Source organism: Gigantopelta aegis, chromosome 4 (assembly GCF_016097555.1).
Source record: "Gigantopelta aegis isolate Gae_Host chromosome 4, Gae_host_genome, whole genome shotgun sequence".
In the NCBI taxonomy this organism is placed as follows: domain Eukaryota; kingdom Metazoa; phylum Mollusca; class Gastropoda; order Neomphalida; family Peltospiridae; genus Gigantopelta; species Gigantopelta aegis.
Window position 1 is genome coordinate 95,982,110 of NC_054702.1, and position 14,166 is coordinate 95,996,275.

Here is a 14,166-nt window from a genome sequence, read left to right on the forward strand (position 1 = left end):
TTATTTTATTCCTGGTGCAATACCTATTTTTCTCAGGGTGCAGACAAAATTTCAATGGGCAGAATGTTAATGGTCAAAATGTCAATGGATAAAATGTGAACATTTTAATCTGAACACTGATGCACACAATGCACATTTCAAGTCAACCTTCCATGCAATTCTACCTTTAGTAAGCCAACCACTTTGAGACTGTCTCACATAAACAAAACATTGGAAGCAGCAACATTTTCAACTGTCAAGCGTTTAAGTTACTACATTGTAACACTCTGACTTTCCTGATGACTGGAAAAGTATGATTATGTATAACACAAACCTATCATAGTTTTACAGATTATCAGGTTCAACTTGGATGGCTATTTAGCCTGGATCACAATCTTAAACATGCTTTAACTTTTTAAAACTGTAGTTTTTTGTGTTCATGTTTTGTTGTTATTTGTTTTCCTGTTATTTGTTTAACTGTTATTTATTAGCATATTTAAAAAAAAAGGAAAATAGCAAGGTAGAACAAACTTTCAGTTTATACATTGTTATCTTTTGAACTACATATAATGATACTCTTAGAGATAAAAACTGGGGGGTGGGGGTGGGGAGGGGAGGTTCACAGGTCATGTACTAAGAACATATAAAAAATATACCAGTGTTATTTAAACAAAAAGACCTAATGAATTATATTTAAAATGACTATTTCAAATTTTTTGTAAAACATTTTAAATATCAGTAAACTATAGATCTGTTAATTTTTGTATGTTTTAAATTGCTTGTAAATTATACACAATTCCACCTCCTAATTTTATCCAATGGACTTTAAATATGTGGTGTGTTGATATGTCCATGTGCGAGCGGATGGGAAGTAGTGATGGAACATGCAAAAGGTGTACATGAAGGGAGGGGGTGCCTGTGCACCCTCGATCATTACACCCATCACTCATTGGTCGCAATAACTGTGGTCTAACTAGACGAATCTCTTGTAAAATGATGATGTAACTATTACGTAGAAGACAATTACAATATTAAAACAAAATAAATGTATATACCAGTATATTATAATTATTACAATATTAATATTATAAGTTAAATATATTTAGAGCATAACTTTGTTGTATCTAACCATATGTAGACATCAATACTGGTTTAATTGTTGCAAAATGAGTTTTACCAACAACAAAACATAGATGGTAAAACATATCTGCCACTGTATAACTGGCTTTAACATCCACAAATGGTCGAAAAAACAGTATAATTATCTCCATTCTAATTTAATGAATATTTACCGCATTCCCGTTAGCAACAAATGTGACATAACACAATTTAACACCATTGAAAAACATTTGCAAACAGAATCTTTTAATAGAAGTTAGTATTGTTTAATGAAACCACTGGAGCACATCGATTAATTAATCATCAGCTATTGGATGTCAAACATTTGGTAATTCTGACTCGTAGTCATCAGAGGAAACTCACTACATTTTTTCGAATGCAGCAAGGGATTTTTTTATATGCACTTTCCCACAGACAGGAAAGCACATACCACAGCCTCTGTCCAGTTGTGATGCACTGGTTGGAACGAGAAAAAAAAACAATCAGCAGAATGGATCCACCGAGGTGGTTCGATCCTGATATGCATGCATCTCAAGCAAGCATTCAACCAACTGAGAAAATCCCGAGACTGATATTAATTTTAAAGACAAAACAAATATGTAAACAAGTGCTTGAGGATTCCCCATAAATTCCACCATGTTAGGGACAATCTCAAAATGTCATCACTTCTCCCTCAGTCAATAACCCGTAGAAGGGGGGGGGGGGAATAAAAAGTCAAAAATGGAAATGCCGAAACGTTTGTGTTTTTTTTTTTTTTTTTTTTTTTTTGCTTTTTTAAAATTTATTTATTTATAAAGTGAAATTCGAAACCAAAGTTAACGAAGAATTTCATGAACTACACATGAACAGTATAATTATTAATCTCGGCAATTACGGTTTGACAAGTCAGAAATTTCCTGTTTCCGAGCACATCTGAATACAGTATAAGACAGTGACACATTTCACACATGCCGTCACTCTCAACTGACGCACTCTGAACTTGATTGAACCAAAAATTTCAACACCTTTTCCCCTGATTAAATCCATTTGGATGGGGGTGGGGGTGGGGGTGGGGATGTGTGAAAAGTATGAGGCTTATTCGTTTAGGGAGAAGTGTTGAAATTTTGAGTCCCTTAGTTTTGGGTTTATAATATATCACAAATAAATTTGATTTGCCAATAAAATTTCACTTTATATACTAGAGATGCTTCAGACTGTGATATAATGAAACCTTATGCCTGTGCCGTTTTGGAAGAACATAATATGATCAAACTGACAACTATGATCGATCAGTGGGTGGGTGTTTAAATGTTAAAAATCAAATGGCATAAACAAAAATAAAAATTAATAATATCATTTTCATCTCAGGTTATTCAGTTTATTTGTATTAGGGGTGTTACGATACACCTACCTGACGATATGATACCTATCAAGATACATAGCCCACGATACGATACGTATCACACCTGACGTAAGAGAAACCAATTTTAAGTTATGTAGAATACGCATGAGGTAATAACAGAGCAGTGCAATATGATCTGAAATAAAAATCCACATGACATAACACTGACCAGTCAGAATTTAAATGTACCACACATGATGTAATAAATAATGGTAAAAAAAGCTGTAATTCCTGGAAATATTTTACACTGCCCAATAACTCGAATCAATCATGATATATATTTTATTGTAACCTAATTATAGGGATACCTATCGTATCACAACCTATCTGTATCGTTATACTTCTATTATATATAAACTGAATTAACACGTCTCTTTGACAGCATTACAGAATCCTGATACTAATCGGTAAACATAACATTCAATTTTACAAACAACATATTTTGTATAGTATTAACTAAATCAAGAACTAAATATATTTACAAATAAACTTTAGATATGTAAAACAATGGAATGAATAAGAAAACAAATCAACAAGAACTGCCGGTTTTGGTGCATGTTACATAAAATGATAAGTGGATTGGCCTCCTAAATACTCTGTCCCATACACAAAACAAAACAGCTTATTTAAAATTTAAAAGGCCACAATGGCATAGCCCACATGAGGCAGACAAGGTGTTTGCCTCGTCTGGAATTTTCCCAGATTTATTTTATTTTTTCCTTGACACCAATATTTATTTTACAGGTTTGGGTTTGCCTCGGCATTTTTTCCTCTCTGGCTACGCCCCAGAAGGGCTCATCTTTTAGAGGGATACCCACTTCAAAACATGTTGTATTAGGTCAAGTCAGAGTGTTTAACGTGCACATTCAGAGCAAGCTGTTGTAGCACACGCCTGTCTGGGACAATGTTCTGTTGTGTTAAAGGAGGGGACAATCAAGGCATTTGAACTGGTATCGATATTCAATGATATATAATGCACATTATTGCTTAATATCAATAAGTATAATCGTATAGTTAAATAAAACGGTTAAATGTGACAGCTATTATATATAACGGGCGCAGCCATTTTGTATCATCCCAGTGAATACGCCCTCTGGTGAGCTTGTGGTTACGTAATACCTAATGTGTCATGTCAGGAATTAGTCTTCGAACTGAAAAAACAAAACATACCTGATTTTTGAGGATGCATCGCAATATTCTGTAATAATAGTCATCCCAGTAAGCCAGCAACAATTATATATTATTTTTAATACAAAATAAACCACCATTGTCAGTGTTGAAATAACAGTATTATAGTTTGTCCATAAATTAACACACGTACTGAAATAATAATCGGAGTGTTTTCTTAGTTAATTGGTCTTTTCTTTCTGTAGCCTGTACCTGTGGTTCCTGATTGGCAGGTGTATATTTAGATGGTCTCCAGACACTGTGTCTAGACACACTAAAAAGAAGTGCCTCTTTTATTAAGATCACAGGGTATTGTGTGTTAACCACATGGACACCCCTCTAATCATAATCGATCAGCCGTCCTGCTTTATTACTATAAGTAATTCTGTAAAACCCTTGATTAAGTAGACTTTCCAATCTAAAATCACAAAACTTAGCAATTACGTAGTCCCAAAGAAAAAAATATATCACTTGGGTATCGTGAGTGGTCGTTTTTGCTTGAACGTAGCATACCAATAGACCTAATAATATGCTTTTTTTTTCTTTGGATTTTTTAAAAATGAAAAATACTACAACTCCATTTTGTTCTATTAATGCAAATTGAAATATATTTAGTTAAATAGTTTATTATACTATCAAGTCATTTACGTTGTTTTACAAGTCAGGTTGATGAAAGCGAAGCACCTTGTCGTAAATTAGAGCATTTGTTTACACTGTGCATAGAGCAGATGGACGGAGCTGACGTCACTTCGTCCCAAGCTATACCACCAGACGTCACAAAAACGAAACAAAATGGCTGCCCCCAATTAGCAGGAATAATCATGTTTTTTTATTAACTCTAAAATTACACGTTTTTCATTTGTTAAAGTGTCAGTATGTGTTGGTGGTCTGGGTATGCATCTTTCCAACACATAAATCTCTTGTTTGAGTTTACTTTACCGTTAACAAGAATAATTATAGTCCTACAAATTCACCTATTTATTTAGAACACCACCATGTTTAGTGGCCACTCAGCCTGTAGAGACTTTTTATATTAACAGTTTGATTAATTTTGCCACTTCATGTATATATTAATTTTATTTTAGTTTATTTAGTAGACATTCTTCTGCTTTGAATATCTTTTATTTTATTTTCCTGCTTAAAATATTTGAACTACAAAAGGAGTTGTTAAACATCCAACAAAACTGTACATTGATAAAACAATAAAAATTATTATAATTTCAACAAGGAATAAATACCCATCATGTTAAAATATATATATAAAAAAACAATAGTTGCAAAATGCATCCACAAATAACATGATTACTTGCATACCGGTACTTCTTCAAATTGATATATTTGTAACTTTATTCACAATAAGATAAACTCACTTTTTTTTGTTCATATTTACAACATTCTTTCTCCCGTTTGAAATCAGCTCCCTGGTCAATAAATACATTTTTTTATTATGCACAATTCCTCTTGAAAATGTTTTTTTTTATTTCTTTTTTTTAAATCATAGGAAATAAAGTAACTAAACAATGTTAAGAAATTCACCAGCAGATAGAATTCACAGTATAAGAATGACCAAACCACAATTTTTTTTTTAATCAAGTCTAGCATTATTAATGGACAGATAAAACATGATCATTCAAACCTGTGAATCCTAGTAGTAAATTATCAATTATGCAAGTTCATTAAAACGTATTGCATCTACCGGTATGCCATAAGTGAAGTGATATATTTTTCAAATCAGTCAACAGAAAGCATTGCACCAAGCTAAAGAACATCAATGACGTCAACTAGGTCAAACAAAAGTACATCTGCCAATATTATTCTCGACCCACTGGACAAATTAAAAGACAAATAAAAAATCAAAATGACAGAGCTACTGCTAATAACACAGGTCTGCTTTAATTAACACCATTTCCATTACCAACAAGCAACAATAATCTGTTAATTTAGCGAGTGTCAAAATGAAGTAAGAAATCAGCTCCATGGTCTATTTGCAGCCATGCAGACAAAGCTACTGAATGTTAACTAAGTATACAACAATACAGCTATTAACTCCTACTGGAGGAAGCAGGATTATGCTTTAACAGGTGTCCCCCGTAGATCAATAAGGAACCATTAACAAGAGTGTGATTATTGATGGTTGACCTCGTCACATGGAGTTGTGAATAAGGGACAGAAACTCCTCCCTCGTCTTGGGGTCTTGTCGGAACACGCCCAGCATTGTGCTTGTCACGGTCTTGCTGTTCAGCTTCTGGACGCCTCGCATCACCATGCACATGTGACTGAAAAAAACAAATAAACAGAACATCTCTCAGTAATTCATGTTGATGTTGTGGTGTTTTCAGTTGATGCTAGTTGTTTGGAATCATGGAACATGTTGTTTTCAAAATCTTGATTAGCCATATTTCTAACCATATATATATAACTGTAAATTGATTAGCAACTACTGTTAAATGATTTAAAATTGTGTGCTGATCTCTGAAACTTGTGTAGCGATCTCTGAAACTTGTGTAGCGAAACAACAACGCGATACTGAATAAAATGCTCCCCGGGAATCAGTTAGGATTTCATCATCAATCATTAGTTTTAATTGATTTGCACCAATTTATCAAATATTGATTATATAGTTGGTTGGAATACACAGGATCTTAGGAAGGATTTGATTTATTACAACTGCTTCAGGGTTTCTGCCAGAGGGTACGAAGGGTCAAATTATGTGCCCTACAATCTTAAATATTTTTAGAAAGATGTTTGTTCAAAATTTGTCAAAAGTCATAAAATCAATGTCCGATTTCACAAGATTTCAAATCAATAACCACCCAGTAAGGACACTTATGATCTGACACTGAAAGAGTTAGAGAAAATCCACTGTACATATAGACAATTCCTACCAATGAAACAGCAAGGGGTATTTTTATATGCACTTCCCATAAGCAGGGCAGTACATACCAAAACAGTTAATGTATCAGTCATGCAGCACTGGGGAAAACCAGAGTTCAACAAGGGCTGTCACTCCTGAAAATATTGTTTTAAAGCATCATGTAAACCATTACAACCTCAGTTTTGTGCTCTTCCATTGTCCCACATCGCACTATGACCACTGCTTTATGCACATATAGAAATAACACCCTCAAATCCAAACCCATTATTTCCTCATCAAGAAGGAAGGAAATGGGTTTTTTAATGACACACTCAACACATTTTATTTACGGTTATATGGCGTCGAACATACGGTTACGGATCACACAGATATTGAGAGAGGAAACCCGCTGTCGCCACTTCATGGGCTACTCTTTTCGATTAGCAGCAAGGGATCTTTTATATGCACCATCCTACAGACAGGACAGTACATACCATGACCGTTGTTACACCCAGACCTGTCAACCCTCCCGGATTCCACGGGAGTCTCCCGGTATTAGATCAAATCTCCTTTCCCCTGTGCGGGAGACAGTTTCTCCTGTTATATGACATTTTTGTAAGCATAAAAAAAATCGATCCTCTTTTGTCAAAATAACAGAAGGGAAGTAACTCTGCCTTTTTTTCTCATTCGGAAAATGTCGACTACTTTCGGTTTCCGAGAATGTAACAGGCCGAATTGTCCCGACTGCTTAACCTTTGCCGAAGTGAGAATTGTGGGATAGCCTATTTATATTGTTAAAAAAGCACATGGAGTTTATAAAATGATGTGTTATTATAATGTTTGTTGTCATCGTAATGGCTATGAAGCGTGTTGCCGCTAATTAAACAGGCTGTGTATTGACATTCAGTGTTGCCATATAAAAAAAAAAAACTATCCAATTTAGTTCTAATAACACCTCTGAATTGTAAAATGTCTTCCCACTGGATTACATAATGCAACTATGACAAATCTGAACTGCCAGACTCCCGAGTTGACAGCGATACACACGATGCATGTTAAAATCACATGTCACAGCAAGACAACGAAAAGACCAATTAGCTGTATAAACATACTTGTGTCAGTTAATTTTGTATGTTTGTGCGGTAAAATGTTGGTTATAAGGGTACACTTCAAGAAATTATTTTTGTACAATTAAAAAATGTTGTGTTTGACATTGACATAAAGTTACTCACGGAAATGGGTATAATTCCGGTATATTTCACACGATGTCCGTAATGAGGTTTTACTTATGATTAATGAAAATACAATGTTTATTGCATCATTATAATGATTAAATCAGTACCACGCCACCGTTCCTCATTATAGTAAAAACTGAATATTAATTTATAAGATTTATATAAATTTGTCTTTGGTACTTAGGTACACTAACCACAAATGATAATGTAACGCAACCTGTAAGGCTGTAAGTGTAATACCGTAAATGTACTAATTAAATTTTTTATTTCTTGTTCATGTTCTTAACATTTTTGGATAAAATATTTTTTTTTTTTTAAATATGTATTAAATCATAATAATATTTTAACTTAAAAAAAATAAAATAATAATAATAATATTTTTTTTATTTTTTTTTTTAATGCCAAGATCTAAAGTTAAGAAGTATATATGACATTATAAAGTATTCATATAACTTATTGTAATAATGTTTTTTTAAAATCTTGCGATTTTGGGTTAAATTGTGTGAATTTAAAAAATCTCCTGCTTTTTGACCAAATCTCCTGCTTTTTCAACACACACCTCCTGCTTTCTCTTGACTAAAGGTTGACAGGTCTGGTTACACCAGTTGTGGAGGACTGGCTTGAACAAGAAATAGCCCAATGGTTCCCCATCAAGAATGCATCTGTGACTCAAAATTCTACAAAAACCCTATATAGATGGTGGCCTTCAATTGCTAATATCATTCATTTTTCATTTGAGCCACCAACACCATTACCACCTTTCAACATTCTCTTCGACAGGCCTGAACAAACACACTTGTTCACATACACTGAAGGTAATACACACATTTATCAAAGCCATCAACAATGAATGATAAATCAGATAAAGTCACTAAACACATTAACCCATCTATGACTTACTCGGTCAATAAAATACTTATTAATGCAAGTCTTGAACAATGACTACCCAAGACATGCTGGCTGATAACATGCATAATACATTATTTGATCACATTTTCTCATGGGGTAATCCAATTTGTTCTTGCAGTGATTTATTACTTTAATTCTTCTCTTTATTTTCTCACAATAATTTAAGACAAGACATTTATTCAGTTATTGAGGCCACATTACCAAGCTAACTACTTTTAACACAAATGAGTAGTGTGCTACATGTTTACAACACATATTTCAATTTAAACTAAGGTCGACAATAGTCACTTTTCGCACCCTTGTTTTGCCTTCATACACAATAAATATAACATATCCAACCGTAATTTTTTGATATCATATATTTGACAAAAGGTAATTTTTCTTTCTTTCATTTTTAAAAATTTAAACTTGATATTTTGTTCTCAATTATGAAAAATAAAAACATACCGACCTGTAAATAGCGTTGTCTGCTTGTTATAGAATTTTGACAGTATTTCAATGATGTCACTTTACATTTAACAATAAACTGGGTACATGACGTTTTTTTTTTTAGAACGCTGGGAAAATTCCAATGCAAAATTGCTATTGATTTTTTAATTTTTTTTAACATTACTAATGCACCTGGATGTGTTTGAAGAATATTTTGTAATTAAAATATTGTACCATTTACGAAATATGGATTTCAAGTGAAATTACAATGAGATATGCTATGTTTATTGTGTACGATGCCAAAACATGGGTGCAAAACGTGACTGTCATCGACCATAGTAGATTTCTCCTTAGAAACAAGACTATTCCTTTAATACACTTCCCTTGAAGGATTTACTATAGCCTCTATTAGAAACGTACTTATCTGCCCTTGATTTGCATAGCGCCAAGCGGCCCCAATTGCCACTAAATTATTTCCAGCGTGTTCACGCCCCAGTCGCTTGCAACAAAAGCTCTTTGTTCCTACTGAATTGTGGAGTAGTCATCGACTTGTTCATTTATTTTTTGACGTTAATAAAGTTTTATATTACTATTATTGTTTGTCAGATTGTGTGCAGTCTCCTTCTTTTACAGAATGACCGACTCGTTAAAATGGCATTATAATAAAGTTTTGATATTTGAAATTAATATTGATGTGTTTGTGTATATATCATTGTGTACGAATGGAAATGTACATTAATTTGATTAAATGACTAGCTGCGATTTTTTGTATCGCTAGTTGCATTATTAACTACGACCTATGCAGTAGGCTAGTTAATAATGAAACTAACGATACAGAAATTCACTTCCTCGCCTAACGATAATGTTTCTACTGTCTGAATGGTAATAAAGACAGTTTTCGGGAGCAAACATGCACATATTTTTTAGTGGAATAAACACAGGTAACAAATAGTACATCATGACGTATACTAAATTGAATTGAATACTGACAATGCAAATAAATACGTTATTGGTGAAAATATGCAAACAAATCGGAACAGCGAGTCCAGTGTCATTGTCAGATAAGGTGTAATGACATAGTGTAACGGACACAATTTCATATGTAATTTAATAGTTACGATCGACTATCTACCTGCCATTATTAATATTATGCACAGACCTGTCAACCCTCCATGGGAGTCTCCCGGTATTTGATCAAATCTCCTTTCGCCTGTGCGGGAGACAATTTCTCCTGTTAAATGACATTTTTGTAAGCATAAAAAAAAATCAATCCTCTTTTTTCAAAATAACATAAGGGAAGTAACTCTATTTTTTTTTCTCATTCGGAAAATGTCGACTACTTGAGAATGTAACAGGCCGAATTATCTAGACTGTTTAACCTTTGCCGAAGTGAGAATTGTGGGATAGCCTATTTATATTGTTAAAAAAGCACATGGAGTTTATGTAATGACGTGTTATTATAATGTTTGTTGTCATCGTAATGGCTACGAAGCGTGTTGCCGCTAATTCAACAGGCTGTGTATTGACATTCAGTGTTGCAAAAAAACCACAAAAAAAACTATCCAATTTAGTTCTAATAACACCTCTGAATTGTAAAATGTCTTCCCACTGGATTACATAATGCAACTATGACGAATCTGAACTGCCAGACTCCGAGTTGACAGCGATACACACGATGCATGTTAAAATCACATGTCACAGCAAGACAACGAAAAGACCAATTAGCTGTATAAACATATTTGTGTCAGTTAATTTTGTATGTTTGTGCAGTAAAATGTTGGTTATAAGGGTACACTTCAAGAAATTATATTTGTACAATTAAAAAATGTTGTGTTTGACATTGACATAAAGTTACTCACAGAAATGGGTATAATTCCGGTATATTTTACACGATGTCCGTAACGAGGTTTTACTTATGATTAATGAAAATACAATGTTTATTGCATCATTATAATGATTTTAAATAAGTACCATGCCACCGTTCCTCATTATAGTAAAAACTGAATATTAATTTATAAGATTTATATAAATTTGTCTTTGGTACTTAGGTACACTAACCACAAATGATAATGTAACGCAACCTGTAAGGCTGTAAGTGTAATACTGTAAATGTACTAATTAAATGTTTTATTTCTTGTTATGTTCTTAACATTTTTGGATAAAATATATATATTTTTTTAAATATGTATTAAATCATAATAATATTTAAACTTAAAAAAAAATATATATATTGTTTTTTTAATAACTTTTTTTTTTCTTTTTTTTTTTAATGCCAAGATCTAAGGTTAAGAAGTATATATGACATTATATAGTATTCATATAACTTATTGTAATAATGTTTTTTTTAAATCTTGCAATTTTGGGTTAAATTGTGTGAATTTAAAAAATCTCCTGCTTTTTCAACACACACCTCCTGCTTTCTCTTGACTAAAGGTTGACAGGTCTGATTATGCACCATTAAGCATTCCATAGTATATATATACTGAACAAAAAAAGAAACTTCCGATTTGTACATATAGTATTTGTTGTGTTAAAGAATTCATTGTGTAATGAAATTATATAGGTAGTATTAGCATTGAGCTGTATTATCAGGATTCATGAATTTTATCCATTATTTTTGCACTGTTAATCGTCGACAACGTGAAATTCAATTTGCACGTGCATGCATGGTTCGACATGTCCCGTGTAGTATTCGGTCAATTTGTTTTACTTGTCTTACTGACACTGTTGTCAAGTGAACGAAAACGCTTCAAAATTTGTAAAAATATTAAAGTTTTTTTACATTGTAGCATTTTTAGTATGCCAAGAATACCCAATAATTTACACGAACAGGCAATTGGCATGCCGACAGAAGACGTTGCAAGGCATGTTGGGAGTTCTAGTCGAGCGATATGAAATCTTCGCGTAAGATTTCGAATGACAGGAAGCACCAACGACTTGCCACGTCGTGGACATCCGCGTGTTACAACACATGGTTAAGACCGCTATATCATGAACACGCATTTGCGCAATCGATTCGAAACTGCCACTGCTACTGCTGCTAACACAACTGGGCTTCATAATAACCGAATCAGTGGACAAAGTGTTCGTAATCGTCTGCGGGATAACGGTTAACATGCACGACGTCCTTACGTTGGATGCGTTTTTAACGCAACGTCATCGTCTAAATCGGGCACGTGTGCACACTCGTTGGATACGGCGACGCTGGAATACCGTTCTTTTTTCGGACGAATCCAGATTTTCTTTACAACGTGGTGATGGCAGGGTGCACGTCTACCGTACGAGAAATGAACGCTATGCTGACTGTTGTGTTCTTGAACGAGATCGTTTCGGGGGTGGGGGTTCTGTCATGGTCTGGGCAGCCATTGCCCATGGTTATCGTTCACCACTAGTCGTCATTGATGGCAATTTAAATGCTCAACGTTATCGCGATAACATTCTCGCTCATCACGTCATTCCTCTGTTGCATAACAACGCCAACATCTCGATTTTTCAGCATGATAATGCCACCTCTCATACAGCTAGAGACACTGTAAATTTTCTTAGGACAAATAACATTGATTTCATTGATGACTGGCCGCTAAAAATATTTCCAAACAAGTGACCAAAACAATCATGGTGGGTAATAGCTTGCTATATTTCATACATGGTCAGTTATAACAAAACGCAATTTCATCAACTTAATTGTTACCTGTATCATTCTTAATTTTTAAAGCATTTCTATTATCTATTACAACAGTGTTACTGTCACACACAATTAATTAAAACTGCAGGTGTGTTTGTATGTTTAAATGAAATTATGATAATTAATGTAAAGTGAGATTGCAGCTTTGGAAAAAAATAAATTCCAAGCAAATGCCCAAAACAATCATGGTGGGTGACAGCTTGCTAGATTCATCTCCTATATTTAACACTAGGTCAGTCATAACAAAACACAATTTCATCAACTTATTTTGTACCTGTATCATTCTTTATTTTTAAAGCATAGGTGGGGACATTTATAATGCCAGGGACTGGCATGCATAAATTTCAGCTGAAAATTCACAAACAACTGTGGTCATCAGCCATATTAGCTGTAACCGGAACGCGCTGTTAGGGGACGTAACTCTGCCTATTTTTTCTCGCAAAAATTTCCAATATAGGCTATAAAATATTCTGATAAGAAATATTTCCTGCTTTAGCAATAATAATAATAATGGGTCACCAAACTCCCGTTATTGCATCCATAAATGTGCCCAATAAAATATAATAAAATAAAAGGTCACCTTTTTTTATCAGAAGCTGATTTACAGAAACAGTATTTAGCTTATAAATGTGAAGTGCTAGCCTTTTGTAATTTCATTTCATGAGAAAACAAATCCATCCATCTTTATTTTTGTTTTATTCAAATAGAGGAAAATCACATGTACAATGTAGCTGAAAGAATACAAATGGCTGCGGAAAGGTGCATCGAACGGTTTTTGAAGCATTGCTGGTAATTAAAACGTGAATTTTTTCATGATTTTAGTATATATACTGTATTAACACTATCTTAATGAAAAGTTTGTTTTGTTTAACAACACTAGAATACATTGATTTATTAATCATCGGCTATTGGATGTCAAACATTTGGTAATGTTTACATAATATAGTCTTAGACAGGAAACCCGCTACATTAGTAGCAAGGGATCTTTTATATGCACCATCCCATAGACAGGATAGCATATACCACAGCCTTCGACATACTAGTTGTGGTGCACTGGTTGGAATGAGAAATAGCCCAATGGGCCCACTGATGGGGATCGATCCCAGACCGATCACGCATCAAGCAAGCGCTCTACCACTGGGCTACGTCTCACACCTCTATCATAATGAGTTGGGGGCTAATGAACAACAAAATACTTCAGTTAATATTTCTCAGGTTTTATTATTCGTAGAAATTGACTAGATTTTGTGAGCAAAACTATTTTTCATATTTTTCTTCTTCATGTTATGTACAGACGCTATATGAGCAATTTATCAAAGGACAGTACCCGTAGTCTATGATGAAGCAGGCCTAATGACTGCAGTATTTAAAGACACCACCACAGCATATTGATTAATTAATAACCGGC

General features: G+C 33.8%; 1 protein-coding gene across 2 annotated transcripts in view; it reads right to left on the bottom strand.

Annotated features, from left to right (window-relative positions):
• Positions 1-4,461: 4,461 nt before the first annotated feature.
• LOC121371478 (GTP cyclohydrolase 1-like) overlaps positions 4,462-14,166 on the bottom strand; it is a 38,984-nt gene continuing 29,279 nt past the window's right edge. For both annotated transcript variants that reach the window (XM_041497400.1, XM_041497398.1), the window contains exon 6: positions 4,462-5,922. In XM_041497400.1, coding sequence (XP_041353334.1) covers positions 5,790-5,922 — 133 coding nt within the window. In that variant the 3' untranslated portion in view covers positions 4,462-5,789. The remainder of the gene's footprint in view (positions 5,923-14,166) is intronic.